The 17104-nt window shown below is 42.0% G+C and overlaps 1 protein-coding gene across 2 annotated transcripts in view; it reads left to right on the top strand.

The window, feature by feature from the left end:
- The first annotated feature begins 1257 nt into the window (after nt 1-1257).
- The window catches only part of cd99 (CD99 molecule), an 85318-nt gene continuing 69471 nt past the window's right edge, over nt 1258-17104 (top strand). The window contains exons 1-2 of one of the 2 annotated variants that reach the window (XM_068033167.1): nt 1258-1528; nt 16322-16351. In XM_068033167.1, coding sequence (XP_067889268.1) covers nt 1468-1528; nt 16322-16351 — 91 coding nt within the window. In that variant the 5' untranslated portion in view covers nt 1258-1467. The remainder of the gene's footprint in view (nt 1529-16321; nt 16352-17104) is intronic. The other variant, XM_068033168.1, reaches the window with a different exon arrangement.

Below are 17104 nucleotides of genomic sequence, written 5' to 3'. Positions count from 1 at the left end.
CATCAGAATGGTTCAACACCAATCGCAACACATTCCCTGCTAGTTGAGATGGAAGTCCCACTATCGAAGCTGTCTTAGAGAACCTTGGTTGTGAGCTGCTGCCAACTTTGTCTGTTACCATCTTTTCCATTGCTAATCCGACTGTTGAAATGACTGCTAGCATTCTGTATATTCAAATATGGATAATTTTAATTTTAGGTAACTGTAACTTGGCAGATATCATATTAGTCCCGGTTATAAACCATACTCAAATTTCCTTTTCCATCGAAGTCAATTAAACTTCAATATTGTGTCACAACTGGTGCCTTGATGGCTTTATTTGTACATGTATCACCCGGTTTGTGGTATTGAGCTGTAAAGAATGGGACGATCCCAGGTTTGATCTTCAACTTGTGTTAACTCATCTGAGTTCAACCAGGACAATGATGGGTGTTGGGTTGGGGGGTGGGGGGTGAAGTGCAACAATTTAACTAATTGGGTTGGTGCAGGGTGGGGTTCAATTGAAGAAAGTGCTTAAAATCCTGTTAACCACTCTGGGAAACAGCAGCGAATAGTCATGCAGCTGGTATCAACCCACTATGCAGATAGATGGAACTGTGAGACACAGTTGCGAATTGAACATTTCAAAAACTGAGATTTATAGATTTTTGAAATAAAAACCCAAATCTCAGCAGGTCAGGTCTGGCAGAATCTGTGGAGAAAGAAATGGAGTTAACGTCACAGGTTGACGACCCTTTGTCAGACCTTCACCAACCTGAAACATTAACTCTGCTTCTCTCTCCACAGACCCGCTGAGTATTTCCAGCACTTTCTGTCTTCATTTCAGATTTCCAGTATCTTTGCTCTTGTATTGATTGATCCTTATTCCGCAGGGCGTTAAGGGTTAATGAACCAAAGTGGGTAGATGGAGTTAAGATACAAATCAGCCTTGATTTAATTGAATGGTGGAACAGGCTTGAGGGGCTGAATGGACTCCTCCTGGTCCTATTTAATTTTGTTTTGGCAGGGGATGCAGTTCAGAATTCCTGCTACTTGCCTTTCACTGTATACTTACATATGAGTGACATGAACTTTTAGAGCAATCAGGGTGGGGTCTGAATGCTATCCAAAAAAGCACAGCCACTTGAGATCCCGCCCTCTCTGCCGGGCTGCCGCGCCCCTTCCAACCAATCGAGCCAACGATTGGCCAAACGGTGAGAATTGGCCGTCTCTCAATGGAGAAGCAGGCTGTCAGTCAAATGTATTGACAGGAGCTGGTGACTCACCTCGCAAGAGTGCTCTTTGAGCAACTTCATTTCACTGGCGTGTGAATCGGAGCAGGCGCGAGTCATTCTATGAATAGGTGTTTTGCATCAAAAAAATTCTCAGAAGTATTCGTGTCTCTGAGTAAGAAGTAAAGTTATTTAGTTTTGCTTACCTGCGCAAGAGCGGAAACTTCTTTTGTTTAGAACAAAACTTTAGGAAACCATGTTGCTTTCAAGAACTGTCCTCTTCATCGGTTTGGCTTTCGCCTTTGTTGGAACAAAAGGTAAGATTTTCTTTGTGTTCTCTAGCCGAGTGTTTATGTTGTGTGTTTATTTTTAAAAGTCATGTAGCACTTCTGGGCGGGTTTGATCCAATGTCTCTGAAAGGAATTCATCTTCAATTCATTTTCCCTCCCTCCTAAACCTTCACCGGTTTTACGCATTGCTCCCTTTATGTTTTGTGTTAAGTTTTCCAATTCATCAACAGGCATGCTTGGTCTGGACTGGTGAAGAGAAATGAAGTTCACATCTGAGCTTCTGTGTGAGATCTACAGGGTTTATGTCAACTAAGAAAGAAAAATTCAACTTTTTTTTTGTGCTTTTTCCCCTGACTGAAACCATCTCAATGTCTGTGTAATTCTAGTTTTCTTTCTTTGAGGTGGGGAGTCTATATGATGGATTTTCTCTTTTGTGAACTTGTTTTCACGCAGGAATTTGTGCAGAGCTGTGAATAATGGTATGAAGCTCACCCTAGAGAAGATACAGTAGACCCATGGAGCACATCCTTCCTATTCAGTCATAGTGCCAACGCCTTGTTTTTTTAAAAAAAAATGCAACACTACTTTATCCCCCCTCAAAGTTTTCACTATTTCCAAACCCACCCCAAAGACACCACAGGCACGTGCTTCATGAAAAAAGTTATTTAATGGATGCTACCATTTTTTAACCACTGTGGGTTTATTTATCTCTATGTAAAATTTATTCTCAGGGTGTGGGTGTCACAGGCAAGGTCAGCATTCATTGCCCATCTCTAGCTGCCTTCTGAGAAGGTGGTGGTGGGCTGCGGCCTTGAACTGCTGCAATCCATGTGGTGAAGGTTATGTTCACAGACCTGTCTGGTTTTAAAAAATAAATGAAATGGAAGATATTCAGCTGCTACAATCTGGAACCACAATCAAATACATACACACACTTTGATGTGACACTAGATATTCTGCTTTCCAGTATCTGGCCTTACTCTGGACTTAATAACTTTCTGCAGCTTGGGTATTTTAATGCTGTTTTCTGTGGCCAAATAAGCCTCTGCCAAATGCATTTTGAATTGAATTGTGGTTATGTAATGACTAGTAATCCAGAGGCCTGGGCTAATCCAGAGAACATGACCTGACCATAGTTCAGGAATTTGAATTCGATTTAAAAAATAAATAAATAAATATGAAAATTTAAAATATAATGCCAATAAAAAAAATCCTAATAGTTCACAAATCTTTTTGGAGAAGGAAGCTGTTCGGTCTATGTGACTAGTCCCACAGCAGTGTGGTTCAGTCTCAACTGTCCTCTGAAGCTACTCTGTTGCCATAACCTTGGCAAATAGGGATGGGAAATAAATATTGACCTTGCTAGTTATTCCCATATTGTAAGAATATATACTTTTAAAAATTTGGCTACTCGATTTTCCCTGGAGTTATTGCCATTTTAAAACTGGGTGATGCATGACTATAGTTACCATTTCTTTTCGATAAGTGATGGGATTATTTGGGTTCTGAACATTGCTTTGTATGCAAAAAAAATTATAAAATGTTTCCACATTACAGAAGAGTTATAGTATCATTACAGCACAGGAGAAAACCACTTGGCCTTCTCTGTACAGTAATCTGATCAGTCCCATTTCCCCGCTCGATCCCTGTAGCCCTGCAAGTTTGTTTCCCTCAAGTGCCCATCCAGTTTCCCTTTGAAATCATTCATTGTCTCCATTTTCACCCCCTCGTAGACGGGGAGTTCCAGGTCATTACCACTTGGGGTTTTTTTTTTTAAATCCTTCCTCACATCCCCTCTGCATCTCTTGCCCAAAATCTTAAATGTGTCCCTTAGTCCTTGTACCATCAGCTATTTTCTTTCTTTACCTTGTCTAAACCTGTCATGATCTTCTACATCTGTCAAATTTTCTTTGCTCAAAGGGGAACAACTCCAGTTTCTCAACCTAAGCTTGTAGCTAAAATTGCTCATCCCTGGAACTATTCTGGTAAATTTCCTCTCAAGGACCCTCACATCCTTCCTGTAGTGTGGTGACCAGAACTGGACACAATTCTAGAGTTATGGCCTAACCAGAGCTTTATAAAGGTTCAGCATACTCTCCCTACTTTTGTACTCAGTGCCTCAATTTATGAAGTGCAAGATCCCATATGCTTTGCTAATTGCATAATGCATAATCTGGAAATATTATTTGATCAGTTTACCATTTAAAAAATATTGCCAGTTCGCCACTCTCAAAAAAATACAGCCCATTCCAAACCAGATAAATTGAAATCTAGGTATGAATCCACAGAGTATTTACCTAACATTGGAAAAAATATTTGAGTACTTTTACAGGATGCTGTCAATCTATGCCTCAAGTCTAAAGTCACAGGAATGGTTATTCCCAAATCCATGTTGTTGTGACATGTTTCATGAGTTGCTACTACAATTCGTAAGCAATTTGGTAATGTTCCATGTGCGGGTTGGGCACTTAGAATTAACAAAAAAAATCAGATGATTCAGTTGGAAAAGTATTTTTGCAATGAAAAGCTGTCTGTGACCATGGGATTTTTGCAGGACCTGTTATTCTGTCCCCACTATTAATGCTTTTATGTAGGTTGCTGTTAAGTGTTCAGAAGAAACTGGATCAGTTAAATGGATGGTCTAGGAATGCAGATTGGTTTTAACACGGAACCATAGAAAATTATGGCGCAGAAGGAGGCCATTCAGCCCATTGTGTCCCTGCTGGCTGAAAAAACTAGCTGCCCAATCTAATTCCACCTTCCAGCACCTGGTCCATAGCATTGCAGGTTACAGCACTTCAGATGTATATCCAGGTACCTTTTTAAAAGAATTGAGGGTTTCTGTCTCCACCACCATTCCTGGCAGTGAATTCCAGGCACCTACCACCCTCTGGGTGAAAAAGTTTTTCCTTATGTCCCCTCTAATCCTTCTATCAGTCACCTTAAATCTGTGCCCCTGGTAATTAATCTCTCTGCTAGGGGAAACGGGTCCTTCCTGTCCACTGTATCTAAGCCCCTTATAATTTTGTACTCAATTAAGTCACCCCTCAGCCACCTCTGTTCTAAGGAAAACAATCCTAGCCTATCCAATCTTCATAGCTGCAACTTTGAAGCCCTGGCAACATTCTTGTAAATCTCTTCTGTACTCTTTCCAGAGCAATTATATCCTTCCTGTAATGTGTTGACTGGAACTGTAAGCAATACTCCAACTGTGGTCTAACCAGCGTTTTATATAGTTCCAGCATTACATCCCTGCTTTTGTATTCTATACCTCAACCAATAAAGGAAAGCATTCCATATGCCGCCTTCATCACTTTGTCTACCTGTCCTGCCACCTTCAGGGACCTGTGGACGTGCGCTCCAAGTTCTGTCACTTCTACCCCTCTACGTATCCTCCCACTTATCGTGTATTCCCTCGCCAAGTGCATTACCTTGCACTTCTCTGGATTGAATTCCATTTGCCCCTTTCCGCTCACTCAACCAAACCATTGATATAATGCTGGAGTCTACAGCTATCCTCTTCACTATCAACGACACGGCCATTTTTTGTGTCATCAGCAAATTTCCTGATGCCTCCCACATTTAAGTCCAAATCATTAATATATAGCGCAAACAGCAAGGGACCCAATACTGAACCCCGTGGAATGCCACTGGAAACCGCTTTCCATTTGCAAAAACATCCGTTGACTACTACCCTTTGTTTCCTATCACTGAGCCAATTTTGGATCCACCTGGAATAAACATCTGTTTGAATATGAAAAGTGTACATGATAGTGATGTCCCTTAGTAATTGATGCAGAAGAATTTTGAAAGTTGATTGTACAATATTGTTTTGAGCCCTTCATTAGCAATAAAATATCTTCAAGGTAGCACTTGGAGGGTATGTGGCTGCATTTTGAAACAAGATATTGCAAGCTGTGTAGTTCAGTGATGAGATCACAATTGGAGTATTGTGCAGCTCCACAAGAGTGTTCACACAAAAGTGATGGAAATGATCAGAAAGTTGCATGAATGTCTGGCTATCCATGAGGGTTCTAATAAGCAGTTACAGTGTAAACACAGGGCTGTGGATTGGAATGGGCAAAGACCGACTTTAGTGCAGAGTGTAAGTTTTTTTTTGACTTACTTAAGTTGACTTTGGGGACAGGGCATAGGCTTCCTGCACTTGCTTGGTTTTTCTTAGTGGCTCCACCTTATTCCTCAGCTTGACTCCCGCACCCTTAATGTGTCTTTTCTACACCTTTGTTGGCTTATAGTTGAGATGAACGACATACAGGCATGGGATAGACAGTCCATGAGTCTTTGTAGCTGAGTTTACACGTGAGTGACTAGCGCAGCATCATTAGTGTAGAGGAATTCTCTGATCAGGACGCAATGTGGTTTTGTCTTTGCTTTCAGCCGTGATAAATTGTAGAGCTTGTTGTCTGACCTAGTGTGCAAGTAGACTCCTATATCTGCAGGGAAGGCAAAGGTCAGGAGCATGGAGAAGAAGATGCCAAACAATGTGGGGGGCTAGGACACAACCCTATTTTACTCAATTCTTCACTCCAAAGCTGTTGGTAGTGGAGTCATCAAACTGCACAATGCATGTTGTCATGGAAGAAACTGATGAGACAGAGGCAGTTTTGGTGGATCTGTCGGGTCTGAGGGATGGAAGATGGTTGCGTACTTAAGCACCTTCTGGATGGTGAGGTAGCCGGGGACAGACAACAGTGGGGCGCCCAAAGTTCCACTTCAAAGGTGCTTGCAAGCGTGACATGAAGGCCCTAAATGTCGACTATTGCACTTGGGAGTCACCAGCTGATGAAAGAGGAAAAATGCAACACATCATTGTGGTAGTGCACACCAGTCCACAGGAACAGTTGCTACAGCAGCTTGGCAACAAGCGCCAATGTCAAAAACAACTCTGTCACTTGGCAGCTTCACATGCAGCACTTGTGGCAGAACTTGTCTGTCAAGGATTGGGCTTCACAGCCATCAGCAAAGGTGCACCAAGAGAAGACATCTTTGCATGTCCATCATCTTTTGTAGATAGAAGGATGCCAACCACACCTTTTGGTGGCAGGGCCCTTAGCATTGCGACACTGCACTTCAGAATTCTCTAAAACCCATTGCCTGACTATATTTCTGTCCATTCAAGAGCTTCCTCAAAATCCACATCTTTGGATATGGGCCAAATGCTGGAAGATGGGGTTAGACTGGGTGGATTGCTTTTCGGCCAGCACAGACATGATGGGCCAAGTGGCCCCTTTCTGTGCCGTAAACCTCCTATGATTCTATGATTTGGTAACCTCCACTTTCTGCTCACTCTTGGTTTTGCCCCTCTGTTGAAGGTGCTATATAAGTGTGAGCTGTTGGGGACATTTTATACAATCCTCCCTTGGAGATTTCAGAGGATATAAAGAATCCCATGACCAACTGAATTGTGCGAACCATGAAGAAGCTTCGGGCAATAGTCATTTCTTCCATGCTTTAAGTGTTGGGGAAAATGTAAAAATAACTAACTTTTTGGGAAGAATTTTGAGTGGGTAGCAGCTTGTGTATATATTCTAAACCATATGGTCTTTATGTCTATAGCATAAGCTTTCGTTTTACTTAAGATGGATTGCGGCATATGAACCCAAGGGTTCTGATCTGCATTTTTGTCGCTTAGCATCAGTCTCGGTTAAATGGCATATGTTTGGAGGTGAAAATTTAGTCAAGGGAGAGGAGTTAAGGAAAACCAAGGTTAAGCCTCCTCCGGGAATTACAACTGAACTGACCCTTGGTTTATTCCAGTAACCAGGCAAACATCAATTCTTGTGCCTTGATTTCCTTTTGTAGAAGGATTTATACATGCTTTCACAAAGTATTTTCTCACCATGTCTTTGTTTTAAAATATTTGTGTAGTTTTCATGCCCTATAACACTCTGAAATGTGTAAGCCTTTGTCTTTTGGACAAACTAATACTATTGCCTGTTCATTTGTAATTTTTTTTTTAGAACCGATGCATTAACTTTAAAACCTTAAGCACTTTATATGGCATTGAGGAGAAGAATTCCATGTGCTGAGAATGGATGTTTTTCTATTGACACAGCACACAGCTATTTTAGCGCCATCTCTGAGCTACATTTGTAGGAACAGAGCATGAAGTTGTTATTGCCAAAGGAAGATTAATAACAGGACTTTCTGCAAGTGTGTCATATATTGTTTATAGGCACCTAACTGTTAGTATGAATAGCAAAAGAGCAAGAAAAATTGCTTTTGCCACCTTGAGCACTCCTCCTTAAAGTGGTTTTATACCACTTAAATCATTGAGCTGGCTCTACAATTTCAGTCATGGCAGCTCTTCTCTTTTTAATCCCAATTTCTCTCTCCCCCCATATTTTGATTTGCGATTGAGTGCCATATAGATTACTTCACTGTACAACGTGGCAATTTCTATCGTCACTAGTTCTACTTCACAACAACTGCATGTGCAACTTTGTCCATTTACTGATTAAGGTCTGTGCAAACCAGTGATGGTGAAAGTGGCCTTTTTTAAAAAAAAAAAATAAATTCATTCACAGGATGTGGGTGGCAGTGGCAAGGCCAGCTTTTATTACCCATCGCTACATACCCGAGTGGCTGACTAGGCCATTTCAGAGGGCATTTAAGTATCGACCACATTTCTGTGGGTTTGGAGTCACACGCATCACACCAGATAGGGCTGGCGGATTTCCTTGCGAGATGGATTTTTAAGGCAATCTGGCAGTTTCATGGTTACCATTACTAATGCTAGCATTTTTGAAATTTCAGAATTATTTAATTAACTAAATGAAAAAGTTCCCTAGCTTCCACAGTGGGAATTGAACTAGCAACTATAGCAACACTTAAAATTGCCAGGCGGAAGAGTTAGCAGCATGTATTGGGGGCGAGGGGGTGGTGTTGAGTGGTTGAAAATGGAATGCACTCGTTGCTGAGAGTTGGAAGAACCTTGATAATTTGCGCCTTCCTGGGCATTTCACCCCCACAAGAAAACAATGGCAGCATAGTCATCAGTGCAACAATCTTTGTTCTGTAACACAGAACAATAGATGTCAACTTTTGAATGATGGTAACTCTTAGTTCTGTTGGCTTTCTGTTTTTATTGTTACAACTATTCAGGCGTTTTGTGTATAAAAAATTCTAGGAAAACGGGAAACTTTGTGCTCCTGGACCAGAAAGCAATCCAGTTAGGAATGTTGTGAATTTTCACTGTGTGCAGATCTAAGGACTGTTAAGAGATTAATGCCACTAGCATGTCAGTGTTGGGGCATGCATTGTCAGTGATGATGCCAACATTGCCCTGTGAGGTGTACAGTATATGGTAGTGACATATATTGCATTCTTTTGGGAGTTGCTTTTGCCTGTGTAAGTCTATGCTTCAGGAATCAGTGGTGCAACCACACCACTGACAAAGATGCATGGTAGCACTAGAGTGAGACTTGTAGGTGTACAGTTACTCTTAACTGTTGCTATTCCACCCACAGATTCCCCTGAGATATCAGCCTGCTTACAAAAAGAACAGAATTGAGCTGAAAGCTGGTAGCCTTTTACATTTGCTGCCAGCTGTTAAAGCAGGAGTCAGAACTCTACCCATAACTCTAGTTAAGATTGAAGAAAATATTAAGGACACACTGAAGATCTATGACTTCATTAGAGACGGTTTTTGGTCAGGGTTTATATCCATTTTGTGTGCTTGACAGTTCACAATTCACCTATTTTAACTTTGGAGAGCAAGAAGTGTGCATATTGCTGAAGGCAGAGCATAAACCCCAGCCTTCAAGTGTAATTTGGAACCTAGCAAAAACAGACATGCAAAAGGAAATTATTTTCAATGATTTGAGGCATCTTTGCTTAACTTGCCAACAATCAAAACAGCAACAACTTATATTTATGTAGCACCTTTAACATAATATATGTCCCAAGGCACTTTGCAGGAGTGTTAACAAAATTTAGTGATGAGCCACATGAGATATTGGGACGCTGACCAACAGCTTGGTCAAGGAGGTGGGTTTTAAGGAGCATCTCAAAGGAGGAAAGTGAGGTGGAGGGGATTAGGGAGAGAATTCCAGAGCTTGGGGCCTTGGCATCAGGGATGTGCAAGAGGCCAGAATTAGAGGAACGCTGATATCTCTGAGGATGGTAGGGCTGGAGGTGATTAGGGAGATGGGGAGGGGCAAAGCCATGGTGGGAATTGAAAACCAGGATGAGAATACTAAAATCAAGACATTACTTGACTGGGATCCAATGTAGGTGGGTGAGCACAGGGTGGATGGGTGAATGGAACTTGGTGTGAGTAAGGGCATTGGCAGCAGAATGTGCAAGGCCAGCCAGGAGGGCATTGGAATGCTCAAGTTTAGAGGTAACAAAGGCATGGATGAGGGTTTCAGCAGCAGATGAGCTGAGGCAGGGCAGAGTCAGACAATGAAACGGAGGTGCAAATAGGCAGTCTTAGGGATGGCACGGACATGTGGTCAGAAGCTCATCGGGTCAAATATGACGCCAAAGTTGTGCAAGAGTCTGGTTCAGCCTCAGTTGCTAGGGAGAGGGATGGAGCAGTGGCTCGAGAAGAGCATTTTGTAGCAGGGACTGAACACAATGGCTTCAGTCTTCCCAATATTTAATTGGATGAAATTTCTGCGCATCTAGCATTGGATGTTGGAAAATCAATCTGATAATTTAGCGACAGTGAAGGGGTTGAGAGAATTGCTGGTGGGTGTCGTCAGTGTACATGTGAAAACTGAGTCTATATTTTCAGATGTTGTCAAAAGGTAGCAAGACTGAGAAATAGGTCGGAGCCAAGGATAAATCTTTTGGGGGGTGGGGGAGACATCAGATGTTTTGGTGCAGGAATGGGGAGATAAACTATTGCAGCTGAATGAAAGCAGATAGGTGCAGTCCCATGCAACTGGACAATCGTGGAGAGGTATTGGAGGAAGATGGTGTGATCAACTGTATCAAAGACTACAGACAGGTTGACAGGTTGCGAATGATGGCTTACCTTTTGCTACAGTCTCACAGAATGTCATTTATGAATATGGGAGCCATTTCGGTGCTGTGGGAGAGACGAAAACTTGATTTGGAGGGATTTAAATGTGGAGTCGCGGGAAAGATGGGCACGAATTTGGGAGGCGACACGTGCTGAAGGACTTTGGTGAGGAAAGAGAGATTGCAGATGGGGCAATACTTTGCCAGGGTAGTGGAGTCCAGGATTGATTTTTGGAGAGAGAGTTGGTGATGGCAGATTTGAAGGAGGGAATCGGTACCTGAAAACAGGACTGTTTAACAATATCAGCTAACATGGGAACCAGGAAGGGAAGTTGGAGTTGGAAGTTTGTTGGGAACAGGGCAAGAGGGGAAATGGGAGAGAAACTAAAGAATGATGCTAGTGCAGGGAGGCACTTTAGGGCAAGTTTGGCCTGGTGGGCTAGGGGAAGGGAGGGAAATGGCAGAGGAAGCTGATCAGATGGTCTCAAACTTAGTGGCAAAGAAGTCTATCAGCTCTTCATGCTTGTTGGTGAGAGAGGAGCTTAAGGAGATGGTTTGCAGTGGAGAAAATAAGTTGGGTGGGGTTATCTTTGCATTCCATTACTGTGCTGTCTAACAAACACCAAGTTTATAATTTTAAAAGAAACTTTAAATTTAAGATTACCATGTGCAAATTGTACCCTGACTGCATTGTTTTGTAGGAAGATTATGTTGTCTTTAATCTAGCAACAGTCACTACCATTGTTTACAGACCTGTTTGAAGCTGGCAATTCATTCAGTCCCATCACCAAGCACCACCATTTTACACTCCTTATTCTTTCCACATCACCCCCACTCCAACAAAGCAATAAATACCATTCAAAACGTTTGCTTGTCTCATTTCTGCAATAACAAAACCTCCGAAAAGGAGAAAGCTGCTCTCTTGGTTAAGCTTCATGGTTGGATGAAATATTTCATGCTCATTATCTGAAGACAATGTAATGAGACAGCTTAAAAACAACCCATGCCACAGAGATGGGCTGTCTCTTACTGAGAATGAATAGCTTCATGCCAGAAGCACTTCAATTAACAATTGATGGTGGAATTTTTTTAATGATTGAAAAGCCATTGTAGCTGGATACAAATAAAGTGGGAGGCACATGGGGGAGACTGCTGCAACTTTAAAAATATAAAATCCTGAGCTGATCAGAACTGCAGCTGAGTTGATTTTCGCTCGGGTGGGCAATTGAGACCGAAGTTTCTGAAGCTTCATCCAGTGCTACTTTAGCTGATGTAAGTAAGCTGGGGAGGTGGTGGGATTGGAGGGGAGGGGGTACCAACTCGATTCCTCAGCATCTGACCCTGCTGTAAGGAGGCAGACCCTACAATGGATGTAGCCACTTGCCCTGTTTTTATTTTGGAGGATGGATGGTAAGAGGCTATTGCTGCATGTTGCTGGAAAATATTACTATGCATCAGCTTGGTTCTGATGCCAAATAGCCAAGCTGTACATTCTCTAGGCTCCTACAGGGAGGATTGTCACTTGGATGAGGCACTGAAGTATTGTGAACAACCTAATGGAACAGTAGTGTAGTAATTGTACATTCAGGAGAGAAAATTGGGGCAAGAAGCACAAAAATATGTATTTGGAGAGAAGAGAAATTTGGGAGAACTGAGTAGGAAGAAAAGATTGGAAAAGTCAAAAGAATTTTATAGCTTCATGCTAAGACTCCTGAGCACAGATGAAGTAAGCCTGGTTTAATCTACATCTTGGATGACTCATAGAGGGTGAGAGCTTTTAAGAAACTAAAATCAAAACAAATGTTCCTTTGTGTTGAAGGGGCTATATAAATGAAAGTTGTTGCCATCTGATTTTTTTTCTCCTCTTGTGCTCAGTGCAGCCTTGATGTGCTGCAGTGGGCCTTTGCTCCATCCTCAGTTCTCCTGGGGGTGGGGGTAATTGGGGGAAGAATACTTATTTCTTGTAGGTATTATGGAATACTTTTGGGAGAATAACCTTTTTTACACTCTGGGGGAATGTGCCTTCGCACCTCTCCCTGGTGGCATGGTGATGATTAGGAGCTTGTTAATAAAAGAATTACAAGCAGAACATACAAACCTCCTGGTCTACCATCCCATCCCCAGCAGGGCATGCCACAACTCTGATACATTTTCTTGCTGTTTAACTGTTCACTTGTTAATTTTCCAATGTCATTTTGAGTGCCTTACAATTAGAGCATTAACATTTCTAACTTTGACTCTTATTGGTGTGCTACTGGCAGTTTTCAGATGCTTGACCAAGTGGACAATCTTTAAATGTGTAAACCTAGGCAGTGTATGTTGGTAGGCGATTTCACTTGTGGCAGGACTACAGCCTAAGCAGATTCTGTTATCTGCCCCTATTTGGATATTTATTTTGCTTCCTCCCCACCACCTCCCTTGGCTTGGGATTCTGAGGTATTAGGAGGGGAAATTGTCTCCTTCTCTATTTCTCATTAGACTAATTTCTATCTGAACTTTTGATTTCCTTGGCAGTGCACACTTTCAAACGATGCTTTGACAGTCCTACATTTTCCATTTTTGTTTGCTTTGTGGTTTTAAGTGATTATTTCCATCTATATGCAATAATTTTTGGCTTCTGATTTTTATTGAAATCTGATGCTATCCTAACTTTCCATTTAAAGCTAGAGTTTAGCACCCTTTGAGCCTGTGCCATTTATCCTTCTGTTACACAATCCTCTAACAACAACTTGCATTCATAGAGCCCTTTTAATGCAATAAAACATTACAGGGCTCTTCACAGGAACATTGCCGGATGTCATTTGACACTGAACCACATGGAGCGAGATTAGGATAGGTGACCAAAAGCTGGGTCAAAGAGGTAGGTTTTAAGGAGGGAAATTCCAGAGCATGGGACCTAGGCATTTGAAAGCATCGCTGCCATTGGTGGCATGATGAAAATTGGGGATGTACAAGAGGCCCGGATTGGAGGAGCGCAAACTTGTAGAGCTGAGTTGGGGAGTGGCGAGGCCATGGAGGGATTTGAAAAGTGGGATGAAAATTATAAATTTGAGGCGTCAGTGAACCTGGAGCCAATGTAGGTCAGTTATGATGGATGAACAGGAAAAGGTGTGCGTTTTGGATGAAATGAAGTTTACACAAGGTGGGAGACTGGCCTTTGTAAGTTATCTGCGAGTTGGAAGGAATGTGGCCACTTCTTGGTTTTACATTTGATAATTTGCATTCATTGATGCTCATGGGGCTCTTCAGATTCTTGAGACTCAGGTTCTGGCCACTGCCAGGCATTCAATTATTGTAGATCTAGAGAGCTACCACTGGTACTCCCAACTGTGGTCCTCCAAGGGCACAATTAGGACCCGTGGCAAGCTCGTAAGAAAAACTGGGACGATGGCAGGAGAGGTTATGGAGCTTTGCTACTGCTGTTAATCCCAATATCTTATTGACATTATTTTTCTGCTTCCCCTGTTGACTGGCAGTAAAACCTCGGGGAGTGATTGATAATATTGAGTGTATGCCATAATCATTGGCTATCTTTCTGTATATGAGCACACATGCTCTGTGCAGTAAAATGAAATAGATAATATTAGCTCAGTCATGTTGGGCTCAAAGGTCTGACCAAATACAATTCAGAGAAAAGTTTATGTATTTTTTAAGCAGAAAGCAGATGTGTAAATAATCCTATTGAGTTTGATTATTGTTGATGCTGACATTTGTTGGGTGGGGATTTCTGAAAACTAAATTTCTTTGCTTATTTGCTTTGTGGGTTTAAGTACTTAATTTCCATCTAAACAGAAGTGTATCTTCTGTGTTGAAAATTTGATGCTATACTATCATTCTACCTTTCCATTAATTTTGAGTTCAGTTTTTCTTTGGCTCACGCCATCTATCCTTCTGATATGTAATTCTTTTATAACCAGGCCTTACTGTGAATCCATCAGCCTCTTTATACTTGAGTTATCTGGTCACATATCTGATTGCCCTTTTGTAGGATGTGTTAGCTCAGTGGTTGTTACTGAACGGGCAAATTAGAGACCTGGGTTAATTTGAAGTCATGAGTTCAAATCCCACCATGGCAATTGGAAATTTATTGCAATTAATTAAATAAATCTGGAATAAACTAGTCTCCATAATGATGACCAAGAAACTACAGGATTGTTGCGAAAACCCAATTGGTTCACTGATATCCTTTTTAGGGGAAGATATCTACTGTCATTGCCTGGTCTGACCTATATACTGCTGCAGACCCACTGGAATGACCTAACCAGTCACTCAGTTGTATTCAAGAAGGCAGCTTACCACCACCTTCCCAAAGGCAATTGGGGATGGGCAACAAATGCTGACAGGGACACTCATCCCACGAATGAATAAAGAGGATTCACTGTGTGCAAATTGGCTGCTCTGTACGTTGCAACAATGATTATGCTGCAAAGTACTTCTGCGAAATCCTGAAATCATAAAGCATGGTATAAAGGCAAATTCTTTATTTCTCCTTCGCATTTTCTTATTTGCTTTCTTGCTTCTCCTGTGATGCAGATGAAGTTGTATTCACTTTGTAGGTGTGTATGTGAAACAACTTGCATTTTATATCGTGCCTTTCTTTCTTTGGCCTCCTTGTCTCGAGAGACAATGGGTAAGCGCCTAGAGGTGGTCAGTGGTGTCAGTCGCTGTGAGGCAACTATGGAGTGACCTCTCCATGGCGCATGCCTGGGCGAATGTATGGAGGTTGAGAGTTGCCCAAGCGTCAAAACCCCCCTCTCGGCCTTTCTGGTGGGGTCCAAAGGAGTGCAGAGCACGACGTTTGGCACCGGTATGGCTGCAGGAACTGCCGGAAACATGCCAAAGGTGACACATGACCGCCTACGGGGTTCCACTCCGGATTTTCGTGCCTTTCACAACCTCAAGATGTCCCCGAGTACTTCTCTTGAGTGCAGTCGCTATTATGATGCAGGGGAATGTGGCAGGTAATTCTGCATAGCAAGATTCCACAAACAGCAGTAAGTTGCATGTGACAAGATTCCCCCCCCCCACCCCCCCCCCCCCCAGTGATGAGAAAGAACTGGGAAAATTCTGCACTTCCTTGAATGTAGTTCACTGGACCTTTTGCACCCACCCGAAAGGGCAGACCTGGTTTAGCTTTAATTGTAAACAAGTACAAATGTTTGAAAATTGCACATTGGTTGTGAGATCCATTTTTAATGTTCAAAGAAGTCAGTCCTCTTGTATGCAAGTTGGGTGGCCTGGCTGTTGTAGCGCAGTAATCAGCTGTGCCGTTGGCATAGCTTCCCCAGTGGCACACTGGCAATGCCTGGTGCATTTTTAAGTCGTACAGCTCAAGATGTAAGTTGACTAATTTGATCGGAGTGACGATGGAATTTCTGCGGTTGGCATCAGGAGGCCTTTCTCAATCCAGATCATTATCCAGTGAATTGTGCTGGAAAGTGTTTGTATGAATGCCAAGTGGAACCAAGATTGGCTGGGACATTAAGCTCCTGGAGTAAATAACCTGCTAACTTTCTCCTTTTTTCTTTTAAATTGCTCCACCTATGACAATGGCCGCTTGGGTGAGAGGGGCAAGGGTTTTCTGCACTTGTGAAAGTCACCACAGTAAATAGGAGCGTAACTGCAACTAAAATGTTGAGATGACAAAGCTGGTCTTCAGTGCTTCAGCTGATTCTGCTTGGCCATTTTAATGATGCTTGGTGTTTCTTTTGTTTGTCTGCCGATTTCATGCTCAAGTGGATCAGTTTGGCTTAAAAGTTTTGGTGTTAACTGCTTGCTTTCGCTCTTAACAGTAATGGGCTTTTTCCTTTCTTTATCTTTTTTCTGCAGCTGCTCCTACACTGGGTATTAATGACACTGGTGAGTACAGAGACTGGATATGCATGAAAATTATGTAGACGTGTGTGTGCATGTCAGTTGATATACACTACTGTACCATTATTTTGATATTGTGCCCGTGAGATGATTCATCAGTACTGCATGCTAGGTGTGGAATGAAATCCTATGAGTCATGAATTGCTGACTAATCCAGTTCAGTGCAAGAGAAATGCAGCAGGAATGTAATTTGGCCACTTATTTCTAAAGCTGCAGTTAATTGCGTTTTATGAAGTTTTACTTTTAATGTTGTCCCAGCTCTGGCTCGCTGTTGAATGGAAGATGGTGGAATAGACTGCATGTTGGTGCTGATGGTGCAGACATTCTTGACTATCTTTAAAACCATGGTCTGCATTGTATACTCAAACTCAAAAGTTTCTGCTGAGTCCTCTCCCGTTATATTCTGCATCATTGTTGTTTTAAAAGAACACATTGCAATTTCGCGTCCCCCCCCACCCTTAACACTTCTTTTAAAAAAAAAAAAAAAATCCTGGAATTGAAGAAAGACTTGCATTTATATAGCGTCTTTTATGACCATTGGGTGTTTTACAGCCAATGAAGTACTTTTGAAGTGTAGCCACTGTTGTAATGTTGGCAGTTGGTAATATAAATTTGACCAGTTGCTACGGCCTCTCTATTGTTCATGAACTTAACTCCATAGCGACTAGGTTTTCCTTCTCTATAAATTTGAGCTGCAAAATAAAATTATTTAATGAATAGCTTACTTTCCAAAAGGTT

This window comes from Heterodontus francisci, chromosome 6 (genome assembly GCF_036365525.1).
Source record: "Heterodontus francisci isolate sHetFra1 chromosome 6, sHetFra1.hap1, whole genome shotgun sequence".
Taxonomy (NCBI): Eukaryota; Metazoa; Chordata; class Chondrichthyes; order Heterodontiformes; family Heterodontidae; genus Heterodontus; species Heterodontus francisci.
This window is presented reverse-complemented; position numbering and strand designations above follow the sequence as displayed.